The 15,877-nt window shown below is 47.9% G+C and overlaps 6 protein-coding genes across 6 annotated transcripts; 3 read left to right on the plus strand and 3 right to left on the minus strand.

The window, feature by feature from the left end:
• Positions 1-733: 733 nt before the first annotated feature.
• On the plus strand, positions 734-1,096 carry GLAREA_01056 (uncharacterized protein; the record flags this gene model as incomplete). Its single annotated transcript, XM_008085814.1, has 1 exon — positions 734-1,096. One exon carries the CDS (start codon positions 734-736, stop codon positions 1,094-1,096), a length of 363 nt encoding a protein of 120 aa, XP_008084005.1.
• Positions 1,097-2,632: 1,536 nt separating this feature from the next.
• Positions 2,633-4,724, plus strand: GLAREA_01057 (uncharacterized protein; the record flags this gene model as incomplete). Its single annotated transcript, XM_008085815.1, has 3 exons — positions 2,633-2,818; positions 2,873-2,953; positions 3,003-4,724. The coding sequence occupies 3 exons, from the start codon at positions 2,633-2,635 to the stop codon at positions 4,722-4,724; spliced, it is 1,989 nt and encodes a 662-aa protein (XP_008084006.1).
• A 718-nt stretch (positions 4,725-5,442) lies between these two features.
• Positions 5,443-6,662, plus strand: GLAREA_01058 (uncharacterized protein; the record flags this gene model as incomplete). Its single annotated transcript, XM_008085816.1, has 5 exons — positions 5,443-5,485; positions 5,535-5,640; positions 5,691-6,463; positions 6,509-6,588; positions 6,636-6,662. 5 exons carry the CDS (start codon positions 5,443-5,445, stop codon positions 6,660-6,662), a joined length of 1,029 nt encoding a protein of 342 aa, XP_008084007.1.
• A 732-nt stretch (positions 6,663-7,394) lies between these two features.
• GLAREA_01059 (uncharacterized protein) lies at positions 7,395-7,787 on the minus strand (the record flags this gene model as incomplete). The annotated part of the gene is made up of 3 exons (XM_008085817.1): positions 7,395-7,454; positions 7,513-7,572; positions 7,635-7,787. 3 exons carry the CDS (start codon positions 7,785-7,787, stop codon positions 7,395-7,397), a joined length of 273 nt encoding a protein of 90 aa, XP_008084008.1.
• A 2,769-nt stretch (positions 7,788-10,556) lies between these two features.
• Positions 10,557-13,832, minus strand: GLAREA_01060 (Alkaline phosphatase-like protein; the record flags this gene model as incomplete). The annotated part of the gene is made up of 2 exons (XM_008085818.1): positions 10,557-13,551; positions 13,603-13,832. 2 exons carry the CDS (start codon positions 13,830-13,832, stop codon positions 10,557-10,559), a joined length of 3,225 nt encoding a protein of 1,074 aa, XP_008084009.1.
• Positions 13,833-14,469: 637 nt separating this feature from the next.
• On the minus strand, positions 14,470-15,272 carry GLAREA_01061 (uncharacterized protein; the record flags this gene model as incomplete). Its single annotated transcript, XM_008085819.1, has 3 exons — positions 14,470-14,533; positions 14,588-14,946; positions 15,180-15,272. The coding sequence occupies 3 exons, from the start codon at positions 15,270-15,272 to the stop codon at positions 14,470-14,472; spliced, it is 516 nt and encodes a 171-aa protein (XP_008084010.1).
• Positions 15,273-15,877: the final 605 nt, after the last annotated feature.

The raw sequence follows: 15,877 nt of genomic DNA on the forward strand, positions 1-15,877 counted from the left end.
ATAATTCGTCAAAGGAACTGTGTGTAATGTTGTTTCTTGATCGCCGACTCAGACTTGGTGTGTCCCAACTGTTGCAAGTTGCAACCATGTACGTATGCGCTGCAATAGCTCTTGAAGGCTAGTCTCGAGATGTCGATACTGTAATCGCGAACTACAGCTTCGTTCAGGGGTTACTTCCATTGGATGTTCTAACATTTTCCTGCTGTTCTGAGCAGTACCTGATTCAATCCAAGCTCTGGAATAGTGTTAGCAAGCTCAATTCGGATTAGTGGGAGACTCTACGAATATGTCTAGATCATGGTGTATAGTGAAACCGCTAACGAACCTCTGTCCAATCTTGAAGCTAATCATGGCACTGGGTAACTAACAGCATATAGAGCAGAGTTCGAGCTGTATCGCTTTCGCACTGCTCGCTAAATCAGTCAGGGCAATGAGTGGTATATTCACATTCATTCTCACGGCACGAGCTAGTCCCGAGAAGCGCGGTTATCCTCCGCACACTGTATCAACAAAAATAAAAATGGGGCGCTAGCACAAAGGTCTTCCTTAAAATTCGGCCTCGTCTCGTACCACTCTACATCCTCAACTTTCCATATCAGCACGCCTTCGCACACCCGATCCACCGCAACGACTGAGTTTCCAGCACCATTGATATTGCTTTAATTTCGTTATGTAAGTTTCCATTCTCTTCCTCCCATCGGCGCGTCAAGATCTGCCCCCGTCCCTGGTTGCTATGCGGCCATCACCCCTCACAAACACGCACTTCCACATTTCTCGAGATTGCGGAGGCAAGAGAACTAGCTGTGAAGCCACAACTGCATCTTTGCAGTCGCAGATCAAAGGAGAGTATGCTCAGAAGGAGATTCTTCGAGGCTACGCTCCAACGGTCGGCCAGCTTCATGGGGGGCGTCTCTTCACCTCCGCACTTCTCAAGATTGCGGAAGAAAGCGAACAGCCTTTGTCACAAGGATTACATCTTTACGATCGCAGATTGAAGGAGAACATTCTCAGAAGAAAGTTCTTCGAGGCTGTGCTCCGACGGTCTGTGGGCTTGACAAACGTGAACCTCTCACCTCTGCACTTCTCGCGCTTGTAGAAGCAGGAGAGCTACCCCTAGAGCTTACCTAGTATTATCACAACCTTGAATCAGAGGAGAACATGCTCAGAAGGTGATTCTTCGAGGCTGTGCTCCGACGGTTGGCGGGAATGATAGTCGTGAGATCCTCACGTCCGCAGCTCTCACGATCGCAGAAGCAGGAAGACTACCCTTGGAGCTGACATAGCATTACTACAACCTTGGATCGAAGAAGAGCACTCTCTGAAGGTGATTCTTCGGGGCGGCGCTTCAACGTTCAGCTAGCTACGTGGATCTATCTCTGTGATTTTCGCACTTCACGCGATTAAGAACTAGGCAAGACTACGGCGATAGCGAAGACTAGCATCTTTGCGATCGTGAATCAGAGACTTGTGCGCTCAGAAGGTGATTCTTCAAACCCACTCCTCGATGATTAGCTACCTTCGTGGCTCTATCGGCCACTTTCGCGCTTTGGGCGATTGGAGGCTAGGAAGGCTACGGCGAGGGGAAACAGTAACGCTGGTGATGTGAATCATCGTATATTGCGCTCAGACGGTGATTCTTCAAGCCCATTTCTCGATGGTTCGCTAGCAGTGATCCCACGTGTCACTTCATACTTCACGCGCTTTCGGGCACGGGGCGACGACGAGAGCACAGCCTAAGGCCGTTGCAGTTGTGAATCAACGAGGGCTACAGCTGTGAATCAGATAAGGCTACACTCAGGTCTTGCTTCGGTTCTATAAAGTCAACCCTCGACGACTCACTTGCTCCCGTCCATGCTTCAACCGTCAGTCTTCCGCCTCAAGCGATTGTGGGCGATGGAGACTCCACTGAGGGCACAAAGCAAGAAGACCTTTGCAAAATGAAAGGAAAAGGACTATACTGAGAAGGTGATACTTCAAGGGCAGTCCTGGCCCATTCGCTAGCTTAGTGATTCCTACGAATCAAGGACTTCGACCTCGCGCTCTCGGACTTTTGCGATTGACACCCAGAGGGACTATTCCACCGAGGGTAGAAAGCAAAGCTTCTATGATCGTATATCAAAGGGAATGGGCAGAAGAAGCCTCTTCAAGTTCGCCCTTCGACGATCACCTAGCTTGGTGGCTTTACCCCTGAGTTCACTTTGGCGCTTTCGCACTTTACGCGAGTGTGGCCTCAGGAGATTCGGCTAAGAGCAACAGCAACGAGCATGCAGTCTTGTTGTGTTTGGAAAGAAGGCTTAGAAGGTAAAGCTCTGAGCCTACTCTCCCGCGGCGAGCAAGGAGTAACATCTGCGCAGTTTTGAAGCCAAAGGCATACTCAGCAGATAGTTCTCTGAGTTTACTTTCGCTGATCAGCTCGCTTGATTGTTATACGATACCCTACCCCTTTCACACCTCAAGCGAGGTTACCTCGAGCATCCAGTTTGATTTCCACCACGTATTTTTGGCATATTCATGACATTTTATTGCGATATCTCTACTACGTTCACACATTTCTATTCTGCAAGTTGTCATCGAAGAAAAATGCTAACAAAAACAGAACATTAGATATTTGCTTCATATTTACAACGTCAAAATGAACGGGCGCTCTCAGGGCAAACATCTAACACGGCGGGAACTGTCTAGGCGGCGGGAACAATCAGTTAACCAAGCACAACCTGCACAACGACAGCAGCAGCCGGTTCGTCGGGCAACCGAAAATATTCATTGGGGGCTGAAGGTCCCAGGTCGACCACCAACTCCGAGTGATGGAGCGGCGCAAGTAGGAAAACATGACGCTCTGAAAGTGCATTGGATTTGGCTAATATTCCTCCAGTCGTACCGCAGGGTCGGCAACGTTTCCAGGCAGCAAATGGTGCGCTACGACAATGGGACTTGTATTCAATTTGGCCTTGACGTATGTTACTTTGACTTGCCCTCCTGTTCGCCCAAGCTAACCGCTATAGGACCGAATTCTGGATTTCCATCCAGAATCACACACCCCATTCCGCGAGCAACATCTGCTAATCGACAATACTATCAGAGAAATCAAGGCCGTCCGTCAAAGTCACCCCGGTGACCAAAGCGACCCGTTCGAGCACTTCCGCAGCCACGAAGCACCGGAGAAGGATGTCACCTACGTGGAAATGAATGCCCAATCTGGTGGTCTTTACGTACAAGTACCTTCATACTACGCAAGTGTTCATGACACAATTTCACTATACAAGACAGCTGTCAGCTTGGACGGAGAACGAAGTTCCACACCGCCAGCTAACGAAGACAGTCGATATGGAGTTGTTTGTCCACCAAGTGAGCCAGTTTACAAGTACAACAATACCCCAGAGCCAGCTACCACCGCCTCATCGGCCGAGGCCAAGGGGGGCAACTCTAGGAGTAGAAGAAAAGAAAGGCGGTCTGCTCAAGCCATTCTGCGAAGAAAGATGCTGCGGGAGCAGCAGCAGCGGGCAGCGGGAATTATACCACCTGGAAACGCCGATTTGAAAAGCTCCACGGCGACAGCGAATGTTACAGGGTCAGATGTGGCACCAGCCACCACAACACAAATGTACTCCGAAGAAGCACTGAAGGACATCAACATGCAGCTCGCCGAACAAGAAGAGATGCGCCGCCGAAAGGTTGAGGAGCAAACCGTAACAGTTACAAATGAGCAATTTGACAAGGCAATGGAAATGCACGCCAAAAAGCACACCGCCCAATCCGCTCTCAACGAGTTGCAGCATCCGGCTTTTGAGCAAAATTTCCGAATGGAGGAGAGCCGAAGACAAAGCCAGGTCGAACTTTCACAGGATCGCAACCAAAACATTGCTCGTAACCCAAACATTGCTCGTAACCAAAACATTACTCGTAACCAAAACATTGCTCGCATCCAGAGCGGTTCTCGCTATCAAAACAGTGCTCGCGTTCCTGGTGATGCCCGCCTTTCTGGTGGTGCCCGACATCCTGGTGATGCCCGCCTTTACGGCGAGGCTCGCTACCACAACGAAGCTCAAGATCACCTTACCGATTACTACTTGCGACAAGCGTCTCGAGCTTCTGAAGAAGTTTACCGTGGCTCGACTGCGGTTGGGTCGTTCTTTCCACTTATGCCGCACATGAACGCCAACCCAGGCAATGTTTACGAATTTGCAAACTTGAACAATGAATACGCAAGACAGCAGAATCAAACTCAGCCATTTCAGCCAGAGAACCTGACGGAGAGACTCAGAGCTCTGGAAGAGCCTGACTATTCCCGTGAAGTTTCGCCGTTCGAGCAAGTATCTCGCCGTCCAAGCAGTATTCAAGCTGGTGACATCAACAACCCCGATCTTGCTTTCAGTTTGTCAGCCCTCCGTCTTGGATCTGCTCCGATTCCTCGCGCACCGCAATTCATCAACAGCCCGTTTTCAAACAACAGTCCGTTTGCACCGCAATCTAACAATGGTGCATTCCGTCCGCCACCAATTGGTCGCATGACATCTGCTTCTTCCGCTGTGACTTCTGGTTCGGACAGCCCTCTAGTACCACATCCAGCTATTTGGAGCCCTTTGCCAAATGGAAGCAGACCAGGTGGTGACGTACGTGGGCGAGCAGCTGGTCAACGTCTCTTCGAAAGAGGTGGTTCATTGGCGCCACCCACTCCTGATCACTTCCCGGTCGATAGGCGTTCCGCTTCCGAGGACCGGCATTAAAGCATTTGCTATATTTACGCAATTTGCTACTTTCACTGCTTCATAATGGGCTATTACTGACAGCTCTTCGACATCCAAATTGCTACAATCATTGTCAACGACTTCCTATTTGTTCACATTATAAAATCAGGATACCTGCAGACGTTTGGTTCGGATTCTATTTTCAGTTATTCAAGTTTCAATTATTCGGTTTTCACTTCTTCTGTTCTCAATACATTAGTTTTCATTATGATATGCGTGCTTGGAGGGCATTAAAAGCTTCTTGAATCCTCAAGGGCACATGGAGGGAGCACGGGAAGGGAGTTTTCATAAGGAATGGGAGAAAAAGCACTCACTTTTATGACTGTACTTCTGGCTTTGGATTTATTCGTTCTGAACTTCTGGGCCGGAGTAAGGGAAATATTGTGGATAGGGACGTAATTTTGACAGAGGGGCTACGAATTTGCTTTGATACACCAGCGTAATACCAATTTGCTAGCACAAAATAGAATAAAATTTGCAAAACACAAAACCCTTATTTCTGAGATCCATTGAAGTAATTCAAAACCTGAGAACCAAGTGACTTGCACCGTAAAAACGTTTGAAGCTGTTGACCATGAAGAGATGTCGTTGGAAATCTGGGGAAATTACCGAGGGCTAGTGGCACGCGTCGGCGATAACAAAACAATACTTGCTCCCCACCATTGGCTGACTTGTAAACCATGACAGTCTTGTAAAGATGCGGTTCAAGACTTCTATAAGGAACATCCAGACGTTTTCCAGTATGTCGACATTCTCCAGACTTACTGGCATTCTTAACGCGTTCAACAGAACTCACTGCATCATTGTCTTCATTGGGAAAGGTAGCATGGGTTCGTCTTGATGACCTCAATGTACGGTTTACCATAATACCAGAAACTGGAACCCAAGTGTGGGCGTAAGTATAATTCTTGAATTTCCTTGCTAGAAGCTGAACTGCTGTTTAAGGTCTCTTTCAATAGACTCCATCTTCGAGGATTACACTATCCAATCCAATGCCGAAAACAATGCCATCAACCTCGAACTCCCTCTTCCACCCCTCCATCGCGCTCTAAAGTCAGCAATCAACGCGTCATCCGCGTCAATACGCCTCACAAAGAGAGATGGGGTGCCTGTTCTCTCGTTGACAATCATTACGAATACGATCAGCAGCGGCAATACTGCGAATGGCTTTCTCAATGGCGCAAGTCAGGATCCGTTCGGAGACAATGCTTTCAGGGAACAGGACCTCAATGCTGGAAGGGAAAGAGAAGCCGTGGTTACGCAGGACATTCCAGTTAGGGTTTTGACTGCTGATAGTGTGGAGGGCATACATGAGCCTCGAGTCCGCGAGCCGGACGCCCACATAATTCTCCCCTCGCTCATCCAGCTGAAGGCTATCTCGGATCGATTTACGAAGCTTGCATCGGCCACCAGCACGGGGGCAATCAGAAGTGGAGGGGCGAACAATATACCAAAGCTGGAGCTTTCTGCGAATATGCATGGGAGTTTGAGACTTAGCATTTCTACTGATGCTTTAAACATATCGAGCGTATGGACCGGCTTGACAAATCCACTACTTGATCCGAATCAAGTCAATCCAGACGGAGAAGGCCTCGAGGATCATCCAAGCACCTTATTGAGAGAGAGAGGGCCCGACGCCTGGTCTACGGTACGCATCGATGGCAGGGACTGGGGCAAAGTCCTCAGCGTAGGCAGATTAGGCGGACGCGTAATTGCTTGTAGGTTTTGATATTTGGTTGCTGGAGCCTTGTCTAATGTCTTAGGTTTCGCGGACGACCACGCCCTGATTCTTTACGTATACCTTGCGAATTACGAAGACGGAACTGATGAGTCGGTCTTGACTGTGAGCTTACCACTTTCGTGCCCACCCACATTCTAACGCATTGGTAGTATTATATCTCGTCCTTCAGTGCATAAAGCACTCATGTTTCTACGAATTGATCTTAGCGATGGCGTTCGGAACAATACCTTAAATTTGCTTTTTCAAACAATTCTATACCAATATCTACTTTCAATATTGCTTTTCTTCAATCATCGAGGAACTCGGTTATAATGCTTGCTATTTCACGTCGCACTGCATTACATTCCGCCCGTCATTTAAACCGGCCGAGCGTACACCACCAGTGTACATTCAACCCTACCCAAACGGAGCTAACATACCGCTTTAATAGGTGATGGGCACTGTACGCAGGGTCTAAGTTTCTTGGTTGTCAGCACGCTACAGCCAGAATTCATGAATTTAATGTCAAACATGCTGATTCCCGTTATAAGTTCCTTTCTATCACATATCTACGTTGAATAACAGGCCATCTAGATACTTGTTCAGACAGTAAATTAGGTGGCGGTGTTCATGATGTTACACAGGAGGGCTGACCGAATCGACCAAGATGGCATCAAGACACAACCGATATGCAGTGATCACAAGATTCCAAGTCAAAGCAGGTTTCAATCCCCCTTCCATATAACAACAAATTACTCGATATGCTAAAAATCCCGTAGTTCAGTTCTTCGTATGCTGTACTCCATCATGTCATATGTAACCCGAGCACATGAATCATGATAACTCCCATAAATATGCCAAGCAATATGCTAAAACCAGTACAACTTCATGCTCCAACCGTCGTTTGCTCGTGAGAACAAGAGCTCAAATCATCGCGCAGAGGATCGCCGTCTTCTCGTCGGCTTGTCTCTCAGTTTCTGTTGCTCAATCTGTCGGCAGGGTGGTCAGCATCACAGCCCGTAATCACAACACCCATGTCTCACTCACGTCGGTTATCCTTCTAGGCGCGGTTACCTTCCAATAACCGGCGCCCCGGTCATTATCTGCCTATACACAAATGACATCAGTTGCTGAACTCTTATCGCAAAGGAAAAATGCCTTCGACAAACCTCATAGAATGCTGTTTCCCCAAAAGTATCCCAAAGCCATTTACCCACGATGTTTTCGAGAAGGTTCGGGATCAGTACCGTGATAACTGCTGATCTCTCGATATCGTAAGCGTTGGGATGAGTAGTCGTCTGCCACTCCATAGGTAAAGACATAGTGCTCGCAGTCAAGTTCGTGCTGCTCTAGTTATCTAAGAAAACAGAAGAGTATCAAAGAGAGAATACAAACCCCTCGGCCTCCGGAACATCCTTATATATCACCACCCATCACACCACCAGCCTTGCCATATTGTTATTTCACGAAACCCGCGATTCGCGAGGCCACGTTCGCATCATGTATCATAGCTGAGCCTCACACTGACCCAGATGCAGCACACCCCTTCTTCTCAGACACACACACCGGACCCTCCTTTTGCCCGACCAACCAATACGCAGTTCCCGAACACATGCTTTTCGGGTACTGTCAGTTCGGTTCGGGGCAGGGAATAGCCGTGTTAGGCAAAATATCTTGAAGATGCACGGAAAGCCGTGATCTTGCTTTTTCCTACGCTGTTCTGGAGTTTCAACGCTGAGGAGACCGCGGGTTCAGAAGTCAAGATGCGGTATGCTCTGCTCCTCATGTTAGGCAAATGATGCGGACTCTCGGTGCCTGGTATGTCGTGGTGAGTTTGTTCGTTACTCTAGATGGTGTTGTGTCGCTTGTGGCGGGCTGGAATGATGTCGCTGCTTCGGGATGGAGATTATTCCTGCGTTGATCGTGATAAGCGACATATTGGCGTCAATATGGTTAGCTGATCTGTAGCTAAGATATGTGTGTGTACGAAGCCCATTTCTACCCGTTGCATGCTGCTGAACTCGACGGTCTTGCTGTAGATCTTTATGCATGTCATCTCCCGTATCAGCTCATCTCTTGCTTTTGCTCGTCGTACTTGGACATCAGTTTGCTTACTTGGGATATTTAAATCGCCTCACATTTCGCTCTCTAAAACACCTAACTTATATTCGTACGCGCAAATCCGGCTTCATATTCGTGCTATCAAACGACGCATCGAGTTCTATCATCTTGGCTTATATCCCACGTTACATATCGTACGTAACGTCTTTCGCGGATATTAATACTGAAATGACATGTCTTCCGTCTTAATATCTTCAAACTTGCAAGATCGAGATCGTCGGTATTTTTCGCTTTTATTGGCGCGCAAGTTACATCCGTGGGTGAAGAGTCACAGATGTTTTGTGCTACGGAGGGAACAAATGGGAATTTGCTGACTGAGAAGTGCGTTTATTAAGGTGGTACGGCAGGGAGTAGTAAGGAGGGAGGGTTTAGTTGTTGTTTAGGGGTTTTGTGAGGGGATAGAAGGGTTGTGGTATGAGGCTGGAGGAGGGAGATTTGGGATGTTGATCTCGATTCTCTTGTAGCCATTAAGGAATCTTCTGTTTGAGCCCTCATACGAGGTCATGAACAAGATTGCGTGATTATCTTACTGCCATATAGCTCTATCACATCAAATTCGTAGGGCAGGGCACATCCGTATCTTCAGTTGTCTCATGAAGTGTAAAAATCAAATAAACATGCATGACTATAACTCAACAGAAACACAACAGCTGCATGGATGAATAACTTTTGTCACTTCTAGATTCGAACATAGAAAAGAGGTAAAATCAGGAAGTTGAATGGAAGAGGTAATTGCGAGGAAGGAGATGTCGTGGATTTTGTGTATGATTTCTACCGAGTCGTGCATTTCTTTCCACTTGATAATGTATTGGCAAATCTAAAAAGCAGGGGATGCAAATATTAGTGTAACAAGTATCAAAATTCAAACATTTATAAGTACAACGCTCAAGCCACATAAGCTCAACCAATGTATGCTACATCGAACAATCCGACTAACATTCTTCCCCATAAACCTCAAGGCATGCAATCATTAACCCTTTCCCATGTCAAAGCCAGCAGTGTCAGTCGTAGAAACGAGTTCTTCTTTAAAACTCGACAACAAATAAATTGCAATCACATGAACCCAGTAAATTCCCGTATCCAGCACAAACTTCAAACGCCAATCCTAGCTTGAGCCAACTTAAGTTGCATTCCAACTTAATCCACAACTTAATCCAAGTTAGAAATAAGTTGGAAATAGGGCGCAATTAAGTGCACACGAGAATCACTTAACAATCTACAATCTCTCTTCTACAAGACCGATAAGCCCGACAATAGCTAACAGTACTAAAAACAACGTGCACTGGGCTTACAAGCCTGACACGGGCCTATATTGATACTATGTTAGTACTCGCTAACGACCTTCTTAACCTCGAGGGCGACGGGGTGAGAGGGTGTACGATGTATTATTAGCTATTAGAAGCGTTACTGATTCCAACTATTCCTCATCCTTTAGCCGCTCTTGGAGTTCCTTTTCTAGATATACCGTAAAAAAAAGTACTAAATGATATTAGAACCACTAAAGTTATACAACTGCAATAATTACAGTATTTGAGTAAAAGATTACATTCCCAAACTAGGCCAATTGCGTAAAACTTTGAAGCAAGATTTGGGGTACATTCCTACTTGTATAGATGGGTCGCGGGAGGGTGTAAGTCAAGGCGATATTAGGATGTGAGAAGGGCTGTACTTGACTAACATATGTGAGAAGGATCGATTCAATGATAAGAAATCTAAAACATAGTTTAACGAGAGAGTAATTTACGGACTAAAGAGACTTACAAAGAAGTTAATGAAACGACATATATTGCATCAAGTGTCCGATGTATTGAAAGGTATCCATATAAATGTCTCTTCCTACATAATCTACAACACAACATTCCAACCATATAAAACCCCATAAATTTTTTTTTACACAACCCATCCACAACACCTATATACCACAAAATCCCCCATCACAACATTCCACCCCTTGTTTCCCCATTCCCAGCTCACCCCCACCCAAAAATCTCCCCCACACTCCCAGAATTCCACCGCACACCCGTCAACGCAACCGCGATCCCGAAGAGATCAACAAGCACCAGCGCCGCCGCGGCACTCATGAACTTCGGGCAGAAGATGCGATAGAGCATGAGATGGCGTCTCAGATGTCCCGCCCACATCGTCGTCGCCAGACTGATCGTAGCGAAATACGCGACATGCCACGCGAGCGCCGCGATCAGACTCCGCAGGATGCCGCGTTTCTTGGGTTTTTGCTTCCATAGTATGATGAGAGGGAGGAAGACGACGCCTAGGATCTGCGCGCCGTAGCTGTTGAGCGCGACGAGGATGGGGGAGTAGGGGTAGAGGATGGAGTGGAGGGGGATGAAGGCGGATTCCCACTGGATGGAGGCGAGGGTTGCTTGGTGGCCGGTCTTGAAGAAGTGGAAGGAGGAGAGGAGGGCGAGGGTTATGGGGCCGATGGGGGAGGTGGTGAGGGAGGTGAGATCGAGGAGTTCGAGGAGGGAGAGCGATTGCCAGGTCATGAGGGAGAGGGCGCCAAAGCCCATGGGTTTTTGGACAAGGAGGAGCGTGAGGAGGATGTTCAGGACGAGGAGGAGGTAGCGGGTTCCGTGGACGTTGGCGAAACCGAGGATGGTCACGGTGGCTTTGGCTGGGACGGGTTGGGATGCGGAGGTGGAGGCGCCGGGGATGGTAGTGATTGAGACACAGGGAGGCGCGTAGATGAAGGCTGTTGTGCCCGCGCCAAGGGCGATGGCTAGGATGGTTTGAGCGATTGGAACGCGGATGTTCTTTAAGAGTCCGCTGGGTAGGTTGGGGAACCATTCGGCATCATCAGCAGCGTCCAGTGTCCAGAAGATAGCGCTCAAGACGAGACCACCTCTGAATACCCAACCAATCCATACTGGTGCAAAGCCTTCGTATGATCGACTCCCTGCGTAGTAAGACTTGATAATAGAAGGTAAGAACCCAGCAAGAACAAATGGAATGAGAAGCTGCCATGGCGCTGATGTTGACGAATTCGCTGTGGCATAATATGTCGAACGACAATATGGCATCTGCTCCTCCCTACAAAGTTTCGAGAACGACGCCAACCATCCCAGAGCGATAAACGCACCAGAGTGATAAACACCCAAAGTCCTATCAGCAATCTTCTCAAGTCTTAAAGACTTCACCGCAGCAGCAACCCCAAACGTAGTAAGAAAGAACAACAGAATGGAGTCTTCCCAAATAGTATACGAATTCGACGCAAAGCCAATCGACTGACTAATCGTAAAAGTAGCCGCCAGCCAGCCCCAAAAGGTCTTTGGAAAAGGATTCGTGACTTTCATTCTCCCCTTCCCTTCTTGACCCAGCACACCGATAAGACCACCAATCGCACCAGGAGCCAAACCAAAGTTAAGCAATGAATCCCCTCCCATTAAAATGCGGAAAATTGGTCCGGTTGCAACACCCAATGCAGTGCCAATAGCAGCAGTCCGAACCATATCTCGACTCGTAGTCTCAGCTTCCACAGGTTCAGCACCTTTAGCGAAAACCTCAAGTTCCATCTGTTGCTCCGCACGCTCAAGCTCAAGATCCTCAATACTATCCTCATCGTCTGAATTCGTATTCGCGTAAAGCATCAATGACAGCACGCCTGCTGCAAGTATACCAACCCCCAATATCATACTGGGAACGTCAAAACGAGCCCATAGATCTCGACATATCCTCAAAGTCTCCTCTTGATAGGCAGAGAACGCAAGATACGGATCTCTGAACATCTTGTCCTTGACACCGCCCTTGACAAGCGTCTTCTCCGCAGTCTCCCAAAGATCATGAGGAGAGCCTTCAGCAGTACTCGTTTCAATGCCACGAGCAGCGTAATAAGCAGCTTGATATCTCTTAATCCCCGCCGCAGCCATTCTTGTCACCGCAGCAAGGTTACCCCTATCATTGCCATTCTTGCCTGCGAACGCCTCTTCTATAGGTTTCCCCAGATTATTAAACGGGATAGGTAATCCAAGCAACAAAGACAACGTCGGAAGTAAATCAATCTGCTGAACCGGTCGGATCTTAGCCGTAGCAGGAGGCGTGACAAACGCAGGATCAGTGCGACCAAATATCCCCTTCTTCGAATACATCCACAACGCAGCTTGCACCTCATCATCACTTTCCCCGCCATGATCACCCTTACTATCCATCCCATGATCGCCCATAATAACCAACAACGTATCATCATCCACCGAATCGATCAAATCCCCCACCACCGTATTCATCTGCTGCAATTTCGCAGTCATAGCAGGATGATTCGGTCCATACCGATGGCCAGCATGATCCACACCCAGGAAATGCGCAAACATAACATCCCACTGCTCCTTCTTCTCTTTCTCCCGTAGTAACGGCATGATATGTTCCAACACCCCATTATCCAACGTATGAAGATCATACACATTCAGACTCGGATACGCTTTACTGATCCCCTCCTCGAAATATCCAGGGAAAAGCGCAGTCCACGTATCATCCCCAAGATGTACCATTCTCTTCCCCTCCTCCTTCAAGCGCATAAGTAAATTATCCTCCTCAATAGCTTCGCCCGCGAAGTTCGAACCGGCATCAATGAACGTCGGCAGAGTCCCCGTAGTCAACCCTTTCAACCTCTGTAAAGTCGTCGTCGGCGGATCCGCAATGAATGGCAAGAGAAACGCATTTTGCGGCTGCGAAATTGCAGTATCGTATAAAATCGGCAGGGAATTATGGTAAGCCTGCGCTTCACTTTGGTTTGTGAAAGGGATAGTAAAATCGTAGCGTAAAGCATCAATAATAACCACGACCGCTTTATCAAAAGTCTTAGGATGCCAACACCCCGCTTCAACCGTCCCAATGCCCTTAAAGCTCGTGATAGGAGCAATCGGCGGCACCGCACACGCAGAGTGTTCCTCAAGAACAAGCCGTGTAAGGAGGAAGCCTTTCGTAAAGTAATAAAGACCAGTAACATGAATAAACCTATCCCACATCAGTCCTACCCTTAAGCTTTCTCAAAACAAATTGACTCACAGAAACCACACAAAAGCCCCTAACACCCACCACCACTCGCTCATGAACCTCTCCTTCTTAACCTCATTCAACCGCTCCGCCGTGCTCTTCTGCTGTTTCGCCGACGCAGCAGGCGCGGTTTTCGGTTTCCCCTCTGCGTCTTTCAGCGCCTTCGCCCTCGCGTATTGCGCTGCTATGGTATTGGAATTTTGAGATCCCGGCGCGGGTTTGGGGAAGTTGGGTGTAGCCATGATGTTCCCCCTCCTTGAATTGAAGCTTAACTTTTGATTTTGCGCCTCGGGTCGGAGGGGATTATGGAAGGAGATTAGGTTGGAAAGGAAACTGGGATGGGTTCGCCATGTGCTGCGTAAGCTGTTTGAAAGAATGATTGTATGGAAATTTAATTGGAAAGGGTTTGGGGAGAAATACGTGGTCGGAAACGCATCTATAAAGTTCTTTGGTGGGACGCGACTTAAGCTTCAGGGTCCGTCGGAGCAAATGCCGGTCTCCGGTGGGTACAATGACGGTTAGCTTTCCTGTACTTAGGTAGGCAACATGAAAAACTATCAATTAGAAAAGATACATTCCTTCAGTAGTATGCGGTCAGGACTCTTTTTTCTTGGAACAAATGTTGCCGTTTTGGTCAAGTGAAAGCTTTTACTTGGGTATTAACGCTGAAGAGGGAGCTGTCTCAAAGTAACCCAGCCCAATTGCAGTGCACAAGCTCCAGTAATCATATCATATCGCTACTTGTACTAAATATAACAAATGCCCACCACGATCCAACGCATGCCCAGCAAATTCCCATCCCGGTCCTAGGTAAGTGCTTCATTCTGGCTTTCTTTCCCAAACCAAACCTCGTCCCAGCTTGAAGACCTCACATCTAGCTCATAGAGCCAAATTATAAGCATACTCATCCTCCATATTCTGGCTAATCCACAGCACAACCGAACTATAACGCACCAATTAGCATTCACTTCCCCTTTCCCCTCTGTATCAAACTCACCTCAACATAACCAACCCATTCGCCAACACATTAGCCACGCCCATATACAGCGTCGGCCACACCGTCTCCGTAACCACATACTTCAGCACTAGCACCGTAACACCGCCAGCCATTCCCCCAGCCAGGGACGCAAAGCCTAGGAACAGCACCACGCGCGCTTTCCAAGCGACGCCGGAGCCGGAGTAGGAGAAGGAATCGGCGGAGAGACGCGTTTTCTCGATCGAGTTGATGATGAGCATGCCGAGGGAGGAGAAGATGAGGGGGAGCCAGTCGATGAAGGTTATGTGGACGTCGCTGCCGTTGAGGGCCGAGTGGGAGAAGACGGCTGCGTCGAGGAGGGTGAAGAAGGAGAGGGAGAACTGTGGGGGAGTTAGCTGTGTACTTGTGTTCGCGTATCTCTTGTAGTTTTGTCTGCGCCCATGATAAAGATGCTCATAAAGCTGTCTCTGTCCCCAACCTAACCCATCACGACCACATCCGCTCCCTCCAGTCCTTGCCCATCCTCTTTCAAACCCCTCCTCACCTCCAGCGCTCTCTCCCCTCTTCCCACTCTCTCTCCAACCTCCAACCCAAAGAAGCAAATAAAACATACCAGCGCGCCCGCGGCATAAACCCCCGCACTTCTAGCCATACTACTATTCATCCATTCCGGCTTTCGAAACTTCCAAAGACGTTCTTCCGACATCTTCCCAGTATTCTCTTTCCCTTTTACAATTCCTTATATTCTCTTGTTATTCGAATATCCTCTTCGCAAGCTAAATCTTATCAGACTGTATTCGTAAAGTTCGTCGTCGCAAAGTCGTAGGTTGTTGTAGTTCCCAGGTTGTAGTTCCAAGGTCCACTAGCCCCGAGCTCGAGCTCCTCGATCAGCTTGCGCGGCTCAAGAGCGCGCTAGTGAATAATCCCACGTGATACACTTCGATACGGGATACGGATTTGGTAGGGCGATACGAGATGATTTAATCTAGATCTAGAACGACGTCTCGTATTCTACATGCAAATCTTTCTTTCGAGTAATGATATCTAAGGGTTTGACGGACCTGAGTTTCGACATGAGAGTCTTGTCCTGATCACATATTTGCTTGTACCAAGAGTTATACCACATTATTAATAACCTGGAAACAGCTCAATCCGCATCAGAATATTGGATCGTGTTGTAGTGAAACGGTGACATTCGTGAATAACACCTCAAGGAGTGAATACAGAGAAGGCTCAAACTGAATCTTTACAGTATCTCGTGTTTCTAATACTAAGGACAATATACACACTCCTCTTCGAAACCACAACTCC

This window comes from Glarea lozoyensis, assembly GCF_000409485.1.
Source record: "Glarea lozoyensis ATCC 20868 chromosome Unknown GLAREA3, whole genome shotgun sequence".
NCBI lineage: Eukaryota > Fungi > Ascomycota > Leotiomycetes > Helotiales > Helotiaceae > Glarea > Glarea lozoyensis.